The sequence below is a fragment of the Eleutherodactylus coqui genome, chromosome 5 (genome assembly GCF_035609145.1).
Source record: "Eleutherodactylus coqui strain aEleCoq1 chromosome 5, aEleCoq1.hap1, whole genome shotgun sequence".
Taxonomy (NCBI): Eukaryota; Metazoa; Chordata; class Amphibia; order Anura; family Eleutherodactylidae; genus Eleutherodactylus; species Eleutherodactylus coqui.
In genome coordinates this window covers 250,107,359-250,122,436 of record NC_089841.1, presented here as the reverse complement: position 1 = coordinate 250,122,436, position 15,078 = coordinate 250,107,359, and the positions used below count along the sequence as shown (strand labels likewise).

At 44.0% G+C, this 15,078-nt stretch overlaps 1 protein-coding gene across 1 annotated transcript; it reads left to right on the top strand.

Moving 5' to 3' along the window:
• Positions 1 to 6,687: 6,687 nt before the first annotated feature.
• On the top strand, positions 6,688 to 14,795 carry LOC136628958 (protein kinase C delta type-like). The gene is made up of 7 exons (XM_066605030.1): positions 6,688 to 6,731; positions 8,395 to 8,565; positions 10,384 to 10,475; positions 11,825 to 11,887; positions 12,127 to 12,409; positions 12,499 to 12,627; positions 14,634 to 14,795. Exons 2-7 carry the CDS (start codon positions 8,488 to 8,490, stop codon positions 14,793 to 14,795), a joined length of 807 nt encoding a protein of 268 aa, XP_066461127.1. The 5' UTR covers positions 6,688 to 6,731; positions 8,395 to 8,487.
• The last annotated feature ends 283 nt before the right edge of the window (positions 14,796 to 15,078 follow it).

Here is a 15,078-nt window from a genome sequence, read left to right as displayed (position 1 = left end):
GTTTTTTTTTTCGGTCCGTTGCAATTTTTAACATAGGAACTGTCAGTTGCATATGTGTCCTTATTTTTCTCTTAATGCACCCATGAATGTCAATGGAAATTAACGGAAAAGGCGCGAAAATGCCGCAAAAAAGCCACGGAAAACGCACCGAAAACGCTGCGTTTTTTACGCACGAAAATCGCAAACGCAAGTGGGTAGGCACCCTAAAATTGGCACAATTTACAAGACACCAAAAGTAGGAAAGATGCACCACAAATGCAGCAATGTTCACATAGCCGTAATATTTTCCACCACAAATTAAATTCTGCTTTATGTACTAATATGTAAAAATTATTCCGCCATCAAATTACTCATTTGAACACGTAAAATGGAGGTGAAAACATGAAAAAACACCATATTCGTGTAGTTTATTTTGCACCACAAAATGGGTCAATTCCCGCATGACACTACTATGTATGCTAAAAATGCACCAGTTTGCATTCAGAAATATATTTTGCTTCCAAAAATGTATTCTATATCATCTACTAATATGAAATAATTAGTCAACAGTCCAAATAATGATAATAAATAGAGATGAGCGAACGCGTTCGTCCGAGCTTGATATTCGTGCGAATATTAGGGTGTTCGGGATGTTCGTTATTCGTAACGAACACCATGCGGTGTTCTGGTTAATTTAACTTTCTTCCCTGAGACGTTAGCGCTTTTTTTTGGCCAATATAAAGACAGGGAAGGCATTACAACTTCCCCCTGCAACGTTTAAGCCCTATACCACCCCCCTGCTGTGAGTGGCTGGGGAGATAAGGTGTCACCCGAGTATTGAAATCTGCCCCTCCCGCGGCTCGCTATGGATGCATTCTGACATGAGTTTAGGGAAAGCGCTATCGTGTTGGAGCTGCTATAGGGAGAGTGTTAGGAGTATTTTAGGTGTCAAGAACCCCAACGGTCCTTCTTAGGGCCATAAATCTTCTCTATATGCGCTCAATGGGGCCGGCGGCAGCAGCGCTGACCCCATTGAGAACATATAGAAGAGAAATCCTTCTTCTCTGGCACAGCTGTAACAGCTGTAGCAGAGAAGAACGATGTTTGCCCATTGAATTCAATGGAGCCAGCAATACAGCATGTTCCACTGAATGCAATGGGCTGCCGGCGATCGCAGGATGAATGGTCGGAAAGGGGTTAAATATATAACCCCTTTCCTGCAATTCATCCAGAAATGTGTTACACTAAAAATATATACCGGCGTATAAGGCGACGGGGCGTATAAGACGACCCCCCAACTGTCACCTTATACGCCGGTAATACAGTGGAGCAAAGAATAAAAATCATTACTCACTTTTTCAGATGATCTGCGGCGCTCCTGCAGGCTGTCGCTCCTTCCTGGTTCCCGGCAGACTATTCCTTTCTCCACGAAAGGCTTTAAATCCACGCCTCCAGAAACACATGTGCCTTCAGCCAATCACAGCCAATGACAATGATGTCATTGAATGGCTGTGATTGGCTGTGTTTCTGGAGGCGGGGATTTCAAGCCAATCACAGCCATTCAATGACATCATTGTCATTGGCTGTGATTGGCTGTGTTTCTGGAGGCGGGGATTTCAAGCCTTTCGTGCAGAAAGGAATACTCTGCCGTGGATTAGGAGGGAGCGACAGCCTGCAGGAGCGCCGCAGATCATCTGAAAAAGTGAGTAATGCTTTTTATTCTTTGCTCCACTGTATTACCGGCGTATAAGGTGACAGTTGGGGGGTCGTCTTATACGCCCCGTCGCCTTATACGCCGGTATATATTTTTAGTGTAACACATTTCTGGATGAATTGCAGGAAAGGGGTTATATATTTAACCCCTTTCCGACCATTCATCCTGCGATCGCGGGCAGCCCATTGCATTCAGTGGAACCTGTTGTTTTTATGGCTCCATTGAATTCAATGGGCAAACATCGTTCTTCTCTGCTACAGCTGTTACAGCTGTGGCAGAGGAGAACGATCTTTATGCTGACAGTGGGGGGGGGGGGCACTCTTGCCGCTATTGTGGCTTAATAGTGGGACCTGTGAACTTGAGATGCAGCCCACCATGTAGCCCCTCGCCTGCCCTATCCGTCACTGTGTCGTTCCCATCACTTTCCTGAATTGCCCAGATTTTCACACATGAAAACCTTAGCGAGCATCGGCGAAATACAAAAATGTTCTGGTCGCCCATTGACTTCAATGGGGTTCGTTGTTCGAAACGAACCCTCGAGCATCACGGGAAGTTCGTTCCGAATAACGAACACCCGAACATTTTGGTGTTCGCTCATCTCTAATAATAAAACAAAAAATGCGGGCAAAAAAAAAAAAAAAAAATATATATATATATATATATATATATATATATATATATCCATGTAGTTGTATTTGTGCCACAAAATGTGCCAAAATGAGTGCATATGTATATATACAGATTCCAAACCCAATCCCCTAAGCAAATGCAGACCACCATAAATCCCTTAAATATACACACCTAAATAGATACAAATTCCTTCAGACCCCCTAAACTAAGGGCTCATTTACATGAGCGTATATCATCCAGCGTTTTCATAGCCGGCCGATATACGCTTCCATCTAAGCAGTTCCCACTTCCCTTCCCCTCACTGGCTCTCTGCTTCTCTCTGAGCGGTTTGCAATGGGACTGGGTGGGATGGGGTGGAGCTAAACTCACGCCCCCTCTCTGCCCCTTGTCCTTTGCCAGCAATGAGAGTGGGCGTGGCAGAGATTAGCCCCCCCCCCCCCCACCTATTGCAAACACTGGGGTGGAGGAGAGAGGCTGAGAGCTGATGAGTGGGAGGGAAGGGGGGAATTGCTTAGATGGATATACGCTCATATAAATAAGCCCTAATTGAAACCACAGACCAGCTCTCTTAAAGGAATATTCCCATTTCTGCAATCCTATTTCAGCATGTTCTAAGGGCTCCACATGGACGGCGATCGCGGATTCCACAATTAGAATCCATCCATGTGAGACCCCCTATACAACCCCCCCCCCCCCCCCACACACACACACACACATACCCTTACTATTGCTACATTCATAATGACCCATATAAAGGAGTATGAATCCAGGTGGGTATTTTGGTTACAAATCGTTGGCCCATAAAGGATCCATGAAGATCTCTTATTTACAGGATTCCTTGTTTAATTGTTTGTTTGATACATTTGTTTTGACACTTCTGTATATTTTTTTGTTATAGGTCTCCTCTCTGTGTTCTCCCTCAGGTTATCTATTTGGGGGCTGCCTCTTTGGGATCCCGTTGGTAATACTCTTTGACCGCTGGAGTTCTGGCTTCTTTCTGGCCCTACTTTGTCACATCTTGGAATCATTGGTGGATTGTCCGTTGGACTGATGGAACTTCGTGATCTTGACCTTTATGGGCTCGGAAGAAGATTCCTTGGTCTATATTGGACGGTTCAGATTTGCACTATGACTGTCCTCAGGACTTTTGGATGTTTTGCCTAAGATCATGTCTGGACTCTGCTTTGCTCTGTGGGGGGGGGGGGGGGCGGGGGTGATGGAGGGGGCAGGGTTTAAATTATAAGTAAATATGTTTTTCTCTGCTCTATTGGCCTCCCATTTGTATTATCTTGTTTTGCATGACTTTTCTTGTATTTAGTCATCTCTGGACCTTCTTTAAATGTTTTGGCATGTTAGTTTTTTGGCGATGTGTATCTATGTAATTTGGACTGTGTGATGTAAGTGACTCCTAATGCCGACGCTGTGATCTTATAATGTAATCTCTCTTGAGGGTATGGTTGTGACATGATTACCTAGGGTCTTATAGAGTTTTATTAGCATCTTTGTGGTGTTCAAGCATATTTCATCTTTGTGGGTTGGATTTGAGAAGCCCTATTAGGGCTCGCCGTCATGGGGGAAATTATCTTGTTTTTCCACTGTACAATAACTTAATATGACATGAAACCTTACCCATGTGATAATTATACTATACGCATGTTCAACTATCCTCATATTGAATGATTGGCACCCACATTTTGTATGCATTTAGTATGACACACATATTGCATATTGACTCGCACCAATAAGTAATACACACAGGGATTTATTGAAGATGGCATTATTTTTGCACAATATAATGGTTTGACATATTGTGAAGAGCTTAAAAAAAAATGAATTGCAGATTTTATTCACTAAAAGCGAAACAATGGTGAAATGTTTTTTTTACTCAACCCTCCGCCAAAAAAACGTTATATAATACATGTATGCAAAATACAAGCCCTAATACGGCTATGTGGATGGAAAAACTAAAACATTATGGCTCTTGGAATGGGCAATGAAAAAAATTGCAAATGATTTGCCATTAAGGCTTTAAAGGGGCTCGTTACTGAAGGGGTTTTTAACTGATGACCCATCCTCTGGATAGTTCATCAGTTAGATGGTTGTAGTCCGAGCGCTGGCTTGAAATCAATGGCACCACGCTGCTCCTACACTTCATGTTCCGAGATCATACTTCCTCCTCTGACCAGTGATCACGACATCCAGCCTACTACACCGGACAGTGGGTGGGACGATCTGCTGATGGACAGGGATCCTGATCGACGGATAACCAATCCATCAACTACAGTACTGATGACCTATCTAGGGAAAAGGTCATCAGTCAAAAAAGAGCAGAAAACCCTTTAGGGAATGAATACAAATATCAGATCAGACCCTACATAGTACAAACCCTAGACCAGAACTGACTTAATACAGTCTATAGGACCCATTTAAAGAGTAATGATAAGGAAATATTACAATTGTAGACATGGACCATGTGGTCTTCTGTGTTTCTATACAGACCCCCAGACTAGCCGTCACCCCTCCCCTGCTTTATTCTAACATCACACAGACCTTATACAGACCTGACTACAAGCCCCGGACCTGTCGTTATTTTCTTCTCTCCTTCCTTGCACTTCATTTCACTTGCCAGCAATGCCCAACAATGAAGAGGGGTGCAGAGGGAGAGAGGCGAGTGTAATTCATAGGTTCGGTGCTCGGGTGATTTGCCTTCTCTTCCTAGATTCCCCCGAACATTTCAGGCCAATTGACAAGTATTAATATACGCCTACCACTGCAATGGTTCTATATGAATCACACTACAACATATCTATATAGTGTGGTTGGCATTCCTGACATGAACATGCCAGTGTGATTTCTCTTGACCATTTCTGGTTTACCTGTTTTTCCACTAATATTTATAACCTTTTCCAAAATCTATTGTTAACCCTTTAGTGGCCACACATGCACCTTTTGACCACAGTGACTAACAGGTTTTATGGTATAACCGGAGCTGAGCTGTCAGCAGTAAGATGGGCTTTTGCACTGACTGCCAACAATGGAGCTAGTTCCGATCTTGGCAGTTTAACCACTTAGATGCCGCGGTGAGTGTGACTGTAGCATCTGAAAGGGCTGACAGGGAAGGAGGCTTCCTCTGGCACACATCGGACCCCCGTGATGCCATCACAAGGTTCTGATCAGTTGCTGTGTCATGCAGATGCCTAACAATGACCTCCAAGTCAGCCATTTATGCCCTGGCAGAGGTAGGGTCCATTAGGCTTGTAGAATACATGGCAATACTGAAGGCCTGCTGTGCGTTCTATCAGCGCTCAAAGCTGGTGAAGTTCATGTCTCACAAAGAGCAAATGTAAAAAGTGTAAAAAGGTATAATAAAAATGTAAAAAACTATTTAAAAAAACTTCTCCACTTTTGTCCTTTATTTAAAAAACTTACAAATTAACCCCACCCCCACCCCCACCACCTAGAATTGGTATTGCTGCATTCATAGCAACTTCAATAAATAAAAAATTAAAACTTGCCTGGTAAAAACTGAATAAAATGTAAATTAATTGCCCAAAATGGCTAATTTTGTACATCATAACTTACATAAAATGGAATAAAAAGCGATCTATGAACCAAAAAGTTATACCATTAAAAACTGCAGCTTGTCCTGAAAAAACAGCCGACTTAAAAAATAAAAATGTGATGGTTTTTTGAATGTAGGAATTCTCATAAAATTATATATATTGTTTTAAAGAAGTATTTCTGGTCTGAAAACAATGATGTGTCTCCAATGTAAGCAGACGATGTCACTGCTGCGGGTTGTGTAGGACCCGCCATCTGTCCCTCTGCGGACATCCCTTCCCCTTCACAAGTCTGGAACTTACATTCCTGCTGGTCTGGATCTGTCAGTGTAGAAGCCGCCTTCTCCTCTCCACCTCCTTCCTGCACTCTTCCTGAAGTGATGGGAGGCGTTTTTAAAGAAAAATGCCTTGTATCTGTGGGTGAATCAAAGGTTGACGAGTGCGATATCAGTCTGGGTTTCACAACTCGAGATCATACTCAGCTGTGTATAAGAAGCCTGAGAAAGCAGCGCCCCCTACCAGCAGGTTACATAGAGATTTATGCTGCACCTGTTAGTGGGACATTCAGGGGGAAGGAAAGACACAGAAGGGACATCAGTAGTTTGTGGCACCGCAGAGGGGATGCCAGAAGTCTGTAGGGACACATAGAGGGGACAGCGGTACTTTCTGGGGCCACAGAGGAGACACCAATACTATGGAGAGATAGTGAGAGCTAGTGGTAGGATGGGGAATGTGCAGGGATGGATCTTGGCAAGAAGAAATCTTAGTGGCTGTCTGGGCCCAGACAAAGAACAAAAACGAAACCAGAAGTCATCAATCAGAGGAGATGTCACATGTGATCACTGGAGGTAACAGCACTGTAATCACTATCACAGTGTAGAATCTAGCATCTCTATGATATGATTGTATTAGAGGTATACTAGAGCTGAGCCACTGTTATAGATATGTTGTCCCTCATTTAATTCTGAGTTTTGCTGTGGGACCCTGTGAGTTCAATGTATGCCCCTCTTTACAAAAGTAGTAAAACATTAGGACTGTATACATTTGGTATTGCTCTAATCGTGCTGATCCGGAGTATAATGTTCTCAAGCGATTTATGCTGCATAGTAAAGTCAGTAAAAACCCAAAACACAATGGTGACATTTCTAGGTCTCACCGCCCAAAAATACATGAATAAAAAGTTATACAGACATAATATAAACCCCAAACTCCTGCTATGCAGTAAGTACAGCTAACGACTGGGCCTGCTGGCAGTGCCGGAAGCAGACAGCGCTGCCCATAATACAGAGGCCTGGGTTGGTACTGCAGGCAAAGCTCCCAGTGAATTCACTGTCTGTAGTACCAACCCAGGCTGCTACAATGTTGTCAGCGCTATCTGCGCTTCTACTAATAGTAAAATACTGAGTAAGGAGTGCATATAGATGCATCCTCCTCTCACCATGCAGGTAGGCTGACTACCAAATGGGGGAGCAAATTACACCTGTGTTACACCTATACACTGATGAGACCACCACTCACACTGCCTCCTGATAATGAGGGGGGTGGCTGCTTGGTGTATACTCCCACACAGAGTGGATACAAAGTGCCAGACCATTCTGATATATGTAGTTCACCATGCAGACCAGCAACCTATTAATGACGCCATAATAATTCGGCGGGTTGCCCTGCACTTCCATCAGTGAACCACATTGGTACTGCCCCCCTGGGCACCCCTGGAGTCTTAAAGCCACGCTGCATGTGAATGATAGATAATAAATGCAAGGCATTGGTTGGATGTTGGCCAAGATACATGAGCCCACTAACCACTTCGCGATTCCTTGCGTTGTAGTGGGTCCCTACACTAATATAAATGCATCACAGAAGGGGAAATATAGAGAATTAAAAACAATCACAGAAAACGGCCGTTACTTACTGACTGAGGAGAGCATATAGGTGAATCCTCTCACCACCGCAAATGGGGCTAAAATATGGATTGGACTATTGGACGGACTGACTATCACATGTATGTATGGCATTAGGATGTGCCTGCACACGGCATATACAGAACATGGAATGTGAAACAGGTTCGAAAAACACTGAAGTGATGTGTTCAGGCTCTTCTGCTTTATTGTTCTGATACAAGAGGTTCTATACTTTGGCTTCTCCAACGGTCCACAATGTAAAGTCTAGAGCGCGTGCGATACTTCTAATATAGTAGAATCCTACAAGAGGCTGATGATGACAAAGCTGCATGATCATTGTCTGAGACCCTGCTAGTAAGATGGAACTACAATGCGTCTTCTCCTCACATGTTTCTTGCTCTGCACACAGCATTAATATTACTACATAACATGTAATTCCCTACTGTTACACAGATCTCCATCCAGATGCATTGTACTGTAGATTGCTATGGAGCTGCGCTGAAGAATCGGCACTGCAAACCTGCACTGTGAATCCAACCTTCAGATTAGTTTCGGATTTTTGCTCTATTTGTCCTCTTTAAAGAGTCTTCATAAATGACTATTTTTCTAGGTGGTGCTGGCAGAAGACAACTCTACTCGGCAGAAGTTTGCTGTGAAAGTCATCGCCAAGAGAAGCCTGCTTACCGAAGGAGAGGACCGCGTGATGGTGGAGCGGCGGGTGCTACAACTTGCATCTGGCAGCCCCTTTCTTCTACATGGACAATTTGCTTTCCAGACAAAGGTACATTTATGACTACTTCCAAATGAACAAATACCAGTATATGTACCTGATGCTGTGGTGATACAAAGTATCTGCGAGCCGTGCAACAGTAAGACATTTCCATCCACAGAGGTCTTGGGCTGACATAACAATAGTCACAATGGGCCCCACTTTACACTGAGGGTCCGTTAAATATACAATACCTTTATTATAATGAATGCCTGCTATTCAGTTTGTAGGTGTACAATGCTATGCTTATTAATGTCCTAGTATATCTGTACAGGGATATGGGAGCCGTGAGTCTATGGATGTCAAGGTGAACAACAGTAACAAGCACAACCGAAAATACCAAAAACTGGGTGCTACACGTGCAAGGACTCTAATCAAAGTTCTAGAGACACAAATTGAACCACTTAAAAACAAATACAAACATAGAAGCAAACCACAGGGGTACGTGCAAACATCGGGGAGTCAATCTGCTGATTTTCACTGCGGACGTCACTCATTACCTTGAATGAAATCCACAATGAAGATCCATGACTTTCCTGTGACAGATGACGCATGCTGCATGACTATCCTCCACTGCAGGTTGTGTCCATTGTTAGTGAATGGGGTTTGTTAAAAGCCCTCTCATTTACATTGTACTGCACATTGTTGGGGAATATCGGTGCACATTCTGTAGCTGAAATTCCGTAACAATTCCGCAGCATTTGAACTCACCAGCCATCGCGTTGGTTCAGAGAGCACTGCAGTGATTGGCTGACAGCAGTGCTCGCTGGCTAATCAGAGCCATCGCTTCCTGAAGGTGGGATTTAGGAACGCTGCAGCCAGGAAATGATGATCTGTCGGCGGTCAAGGAGTGCAGGAAGCCCGGCGGAGCTACAGAACTTTGCAAATTAGCGGGAGGAACCCGGACCACGGCTACTAGCTTAGTATTACTAAGACATCCCCCGAAAATAAGACCCTGTGCCTGTTTTAGGAACAAAAATTTATATAAGACAAGGTCTTATTTTCAGGGCATCATGGTATTGAATTGTTGCTGCAGACCCCCCCCTTTCTACAATACAGGCTGCTCTCATTGGAATTAGTTTGTAACCGTCTCTCACATAGCATGCTAAATGGCAGCTTGTGTCACTTGAAATTAAAGGGGTTGCCCAGTTACTGGACAACTCCTCTTCAATAAGACCCTCTGTATTAAAATAATAAATTGAGATATACTTACCCCTCTGCAGCCTCCGGGATCCAGCCCTGGAGCCCGCTGCATTCCCGGGGATTGTTGTGACAGATGATGTCACAGGAAACCACATGACAACTGCAGCCAATGAAAGATCAGTGCAGTTTGGTTGTCATAAAATAAATTAAATTAATATCCCTCTGGTGCCAAGAATTTTGAAAATTTAATATTTCAGGTTAAAAGTAGTAAAACTTAATAAAAACTATATAAGCGTGCTAATCGCCGTTATCGTACCGACCCACAGAATAACGTTGTGTCACAGTAAGATCTGCAGGATAATGGCATCAGTGCGTTTTATCATTTCACCACACTTACAAATGTAAAAATGTTCCCATACATTATATAGTAGACTAAATGATACCATTAAAAACAGACAAGGTCCATCTAGGTCAGCCTTGTTAATCCAGAGGAAGGCAAAAAACCCCAGGAGGCAGAAACCAATTAGCCCTTTCGGGGAAAATTCCTTCCCGACTCCATAATGGCGGTCAGAATAATCCCTGGATCAACCTGTGATAGTTCCTGTCTGTATAGAATGAAGACGCTGCAATCATTTGGTAACTTGATCCTAGACATTCACATTCTTGTATCGCTCTTCTGTATGGCAGGACCTGGTGCTGCTCGGAATGGAGTACATCAACTGCGGAGACTTCGATGAACTTCTACAGCGGAAGGGGTGTCTCGACAGCCCCTGTGCACGGTAATGTAGTCGTAAGCTAATAAACATCTCCCTGTAGGTTATACATGAAGAGGACAGTACATGAGTGAAGTTACCCTTACACGGGGCAATTATCGCTGGAAGCAGCAAATTCAGGCAATAGCCGTCCCGTGTACTGGGTATGGAGCGAGAAATCGATCACTGGTCAGAGTCACTTAGCAGAACTAAAAACCAAGCGTCTATCGGCCGTGTAAACCGGCAATCGTTCTACAATGCATGACTGCCTGTTTACTGTGAATGGAGGCGGCGGGTCAGCATGATCTTCAACCACTCAGCCTCCATTCACAGAACGACTATCACTGCTTGTAAAGCACAGGGGCGATAGTTGGGCGGCTCTTCATGGAATGGCTGTTGGGCGCTTATGTAACCTATAGTAGTCCTGTGTAAAGGAACCTTTAGATTGTTAGCCTTACTGCCCACATACAAGCTCCAATGATGGACTCCATTCATTAAGGGACTGTACATAGAATAGAGTGTTATACTCAGAAGCTGCACCTATACTCTCCATTTATAGGATGTTAGCAGGGGGGTAGCTAAAGGCTCATGGGCCCGGGTACAAAAGTTTATCTTGGGGCCACCCAACTTCTCTTAACCCCTTAACGCAGAGACGTAACTTAAAGCTCCTGGGCCCCAATGGAAAACCTGTAACAGGACCCCCAAATATAATGCTTTATTTATAGTACTGGACTCCCTATATGGAGAAGAGAAGCCTTATAGGCCCCTAAGGCTCCTAGGCTGAGGTGTAACCGCATTCCCTATAGTTACACCAGTGGATGTTAGTACTGAAACACTTTGTTAAAAGACTTTTATCCAATTCTAGGCTTATTACTCTCTATATGGTCTGAACCTGTAGATCATGGATCTCACATAGTAATAGCAGAATCGCTTATACATAACTCTAATTCACACAGTGCTTGCATAGGACTGCACCTAAAGCAGGGAAATGGCTGTTCTTGTATATCGGCACTGTTTGGCAGCCATTAATCTGCAAAAAAAAAAAAATAGCTCCACCACATGTAACATTATATTGCATTGCTCCAGTGGATGATATATCTTCTCGAGGCTCTATAGGGTGTCGCACAGAGAGCCCACTGATCTATAACACAAACACATATGGCGCTGCCCTGTGCAGGAGTCCTTATCCCCATGTTTCTAGTATGCAGAATAAGATAGGATTAGAGAACATGTAGCATGAAGAATGAGATGTGTGATCCCTGCAGTCTATAGTAATAACCTCACATGGTGGATCTTCTGCTCTTCTGTATTATGTGTTTTTCAGAGCTTTCTGTCAGCCTCCAGATACTAATTCTCTTCTCTCCACTTCGTGCCAGTTTCTACGCAGCGGAACTTGTATGCGGTATCCAACACCTGCATGCGAAGGGCATCGTCCACCGGTAAATATATTCTTGTCTTTTTTAGGTGTGATGGACTCAGGCCGGGTCTGTAATCCCAGATTATATTATAGTAGATGTTTTGGAATCTGATAGAAAACATACTTAGATATATTAATTCTGGATGTTTGTGCGCACATTAGGTAACATCTTCATATACTTATAAAGTAAATCAGCTAATGGGACAGATTCTCTCTTAGCAGTATGAATGGGAATAAACCATTGTTTCCTCTACTTCACAGAGATCTCAAGCCGGACAACATCCTGGTGACTTCAGCGGGCCATCTAAAGATCGCCGACTTCGGGTTGGCCCTCGAGGACATCTATGGAGACCGCACAGCCTCCGGATATGCTGGAACGCCGGGCTTCATGGCTCCTGAGATGCTGAGCGGGGAGGAGTACAATGCTGCCATCAACTGGTATGCCTTAGGTATCATTCTTAATATCATGGTTACCAGCAGGTCCAAGTATCATCGAGGACGATTTAATGCCTCCAACATCGAGGCGAAGAACATCATCAAGAAGGTGAATATATTCTCTATGTAATACATGTTATACTAGACCAGGACAGTAATAATAGTTCAAATTATAAGATTACATTTAAACCTTTCTAGCTCCTCCGGGAAGATCCTACGACGCGCTTAGGGGTCCACGGTGACATCAGAGCCCAGAAGTTTTTCCGGCATATCAATTGGGACATGGTGCAAGCCCTGCACATGCGACCACCACACATCCCTGTACCAGTAAGTATAAACAGAAATTGTATTGGTTCAGCTTTGTATGTTATAACGTCATAGTAGTAGTAATGGGAGATGTCTAAGCCTCACTATGGTGCTAGATGTGGGCTGTAGCCCTAATATCACCTTTATGAGCTTCCTTGTTGTATATACTGTATATGTCTAAGCCTCACTATGGTGCTAGATGTGGGCTGTAGCCCTAATATCACCTTTATGAGCTTCCTTGGTCTATATACTGTATATGTCTAAGCCTCACTATGGTGCTAGACATGGGCTGTAGCCCTAATATCACCTTAATGAGCTTCCTTGGTGTATATGCTGTATATGTCTTGAATGTTTAGATTGTAATATTTAGGAAGAACACTTGAATTTCTGTGACTATCAGTGATAACTTACAGTAACCTGATTTAGGCCACTTTCATACGGGAGATTTTTCCATCTGACTTTCAAACCGATTTTTTTGGTTAGAAAATTGAAGACAAATTAAACGGATTCATTAGAACGGGTATATTTACGGGGGACTTTTTTCTACTCGTATGAATAGTTCATGAAAAATAAAATTTTATGCACATGATAATGTGTGATGTCCCGCACATCGGACAGCGCATGGATGATGTGTCTGTGTGTCGGCTGATGTGAGTTCCGTTGAAGAATCTGAGACACAAGTTTAAATCTGTCCATGTGCGAGTAGTCTTAGGCCCAATGCCCACGGGCGTATTTGCACTGCGGGATCTGGAGCAAGAGCTTACCTCTGGATCCCGCAGCAAATACTGCCCTTAGACATGCTAAGTAAAACACTTTTCCATGCCCACGAGTGGAAATAAACGGCGATTTTCTGCTGGCGTTGGGAAAAAAAAATCGCAGCATGTCCTATTCTAGTGTGAGGCTCGCACAGATGAATTCCATTGCAGTCAATGGAAGCTGTCCATCCCGCAGCGAGTTGCCACAGATCTGCATCATTGCCGGTGCAACAGCCCTGCACTGCGCATGTGTGGCGGCGCACTAGCCGGCACATCTGCAGCGCAGAAAGAAGACAGCGGACAGGTAAGCCAGGGGTCTCTGCTGGGGAACAAGGTCTGATTCCATTACGAGATCTCACAGTTGGATTCCTCCCCGGCCGTCTGTACTTGGCCTTAGGGCTCAGTCAGACGAGCGTCTTTTTTGAGCAAAGAATGTGTTGCATGCATGTGCAAAATGCAATTGACCGTAGCTCCATGCCCATTGCTTTCAATGACGCTGCCTGTGATTGGCTGAACGCTGTGACCACTCACAGGCAGCGCTTAGCTGTCATTCAATGAATGGCTGAGCGCTGCCTGTGATTGGCTGAACGCTCAGCCAATCAGACACAGCTCTTTTAGGAGGTGGGTATTTTTAAATTCCAGGCCAGCTGAAATTGCTTCAGAGCAGTGCTGGCAGTCAGCAACAACATGTGCCAGAGCTGCATAGCAGCAGAGAGGTGGTGTATATATATATATATTTTTTTTACAGCAGCTTCTATTTCAAGCCCTTCCACAAAAGTCACTGTGAGGATTGACTGCATCGCATTGCTTTCAATGGGGCCAGCGGCAGTAGCAACGGTCCCATTAAAAGCAATGGAATGGCATCATGGTCCTTTGCGACAGCTGTGACAGCTTCATCCCCACAGGGAGTCCCCTTGTCACTGAACACTGTGACAGTGCTGTCACAGTGTTCAGTGATAAGGGGACTCCCCGTGGGGAATCTTTCCGCGTTGCACGGACCCACCCAGCGCACGGATGTCATCTCTTTTACATGTGTGAGTATTTTGCGCCTGTAAAAGACGGACATGTGAACAAATCATAGGGAGCCAATGGCTCTATCAGATATGCCTTTTTGGCGCACATAGGCGCAAGCAAAAAAACACTTGTCTGACTTTGCCCTTAGGGTGATAAATTTTTATATTGCAATTAGTTTTTTTCTTTTTGAACTGTAATCCAGTTCTGTCATGAGAAGTTATAATACCAGGTAAATCCCTATGCTTCCTCTTCTTATAGTCAAACAACATCCGGCGCGGCTCCCGACCATTTAATCTCGAGAGGATGGAGGCAGCAGAAGCTCACCACTCGGCCATATCGGCAGACCATCAGGCCTTATTCACAGGGTTTTCATTTGTCAGCACTAACTGGAAAACCCTGGACAGCACACCGGCTTTTTAAGATCATCAGAGCCAGATCTCATAAGCCCTAAAAAGACCATCAAGAGAAGAAGACCATCAAGAAAGAGCAGAAGACCATCAAGAGAAGCAGAAGAACACCGATGATGTCATCAAGAGCAGCCCAGCAATTCCATCAGACCAAGCTGGATGATTACTGCCATGTCTACATCTGGCATACAGGTGGTATACCTTTGTTTTTCTTTTAATATGTATGGCGTGAGGATGTGCCTGACCATGTCAGGCGCACCGCATGCGCAGAGTGCGTTGATATTATGGTACTATAT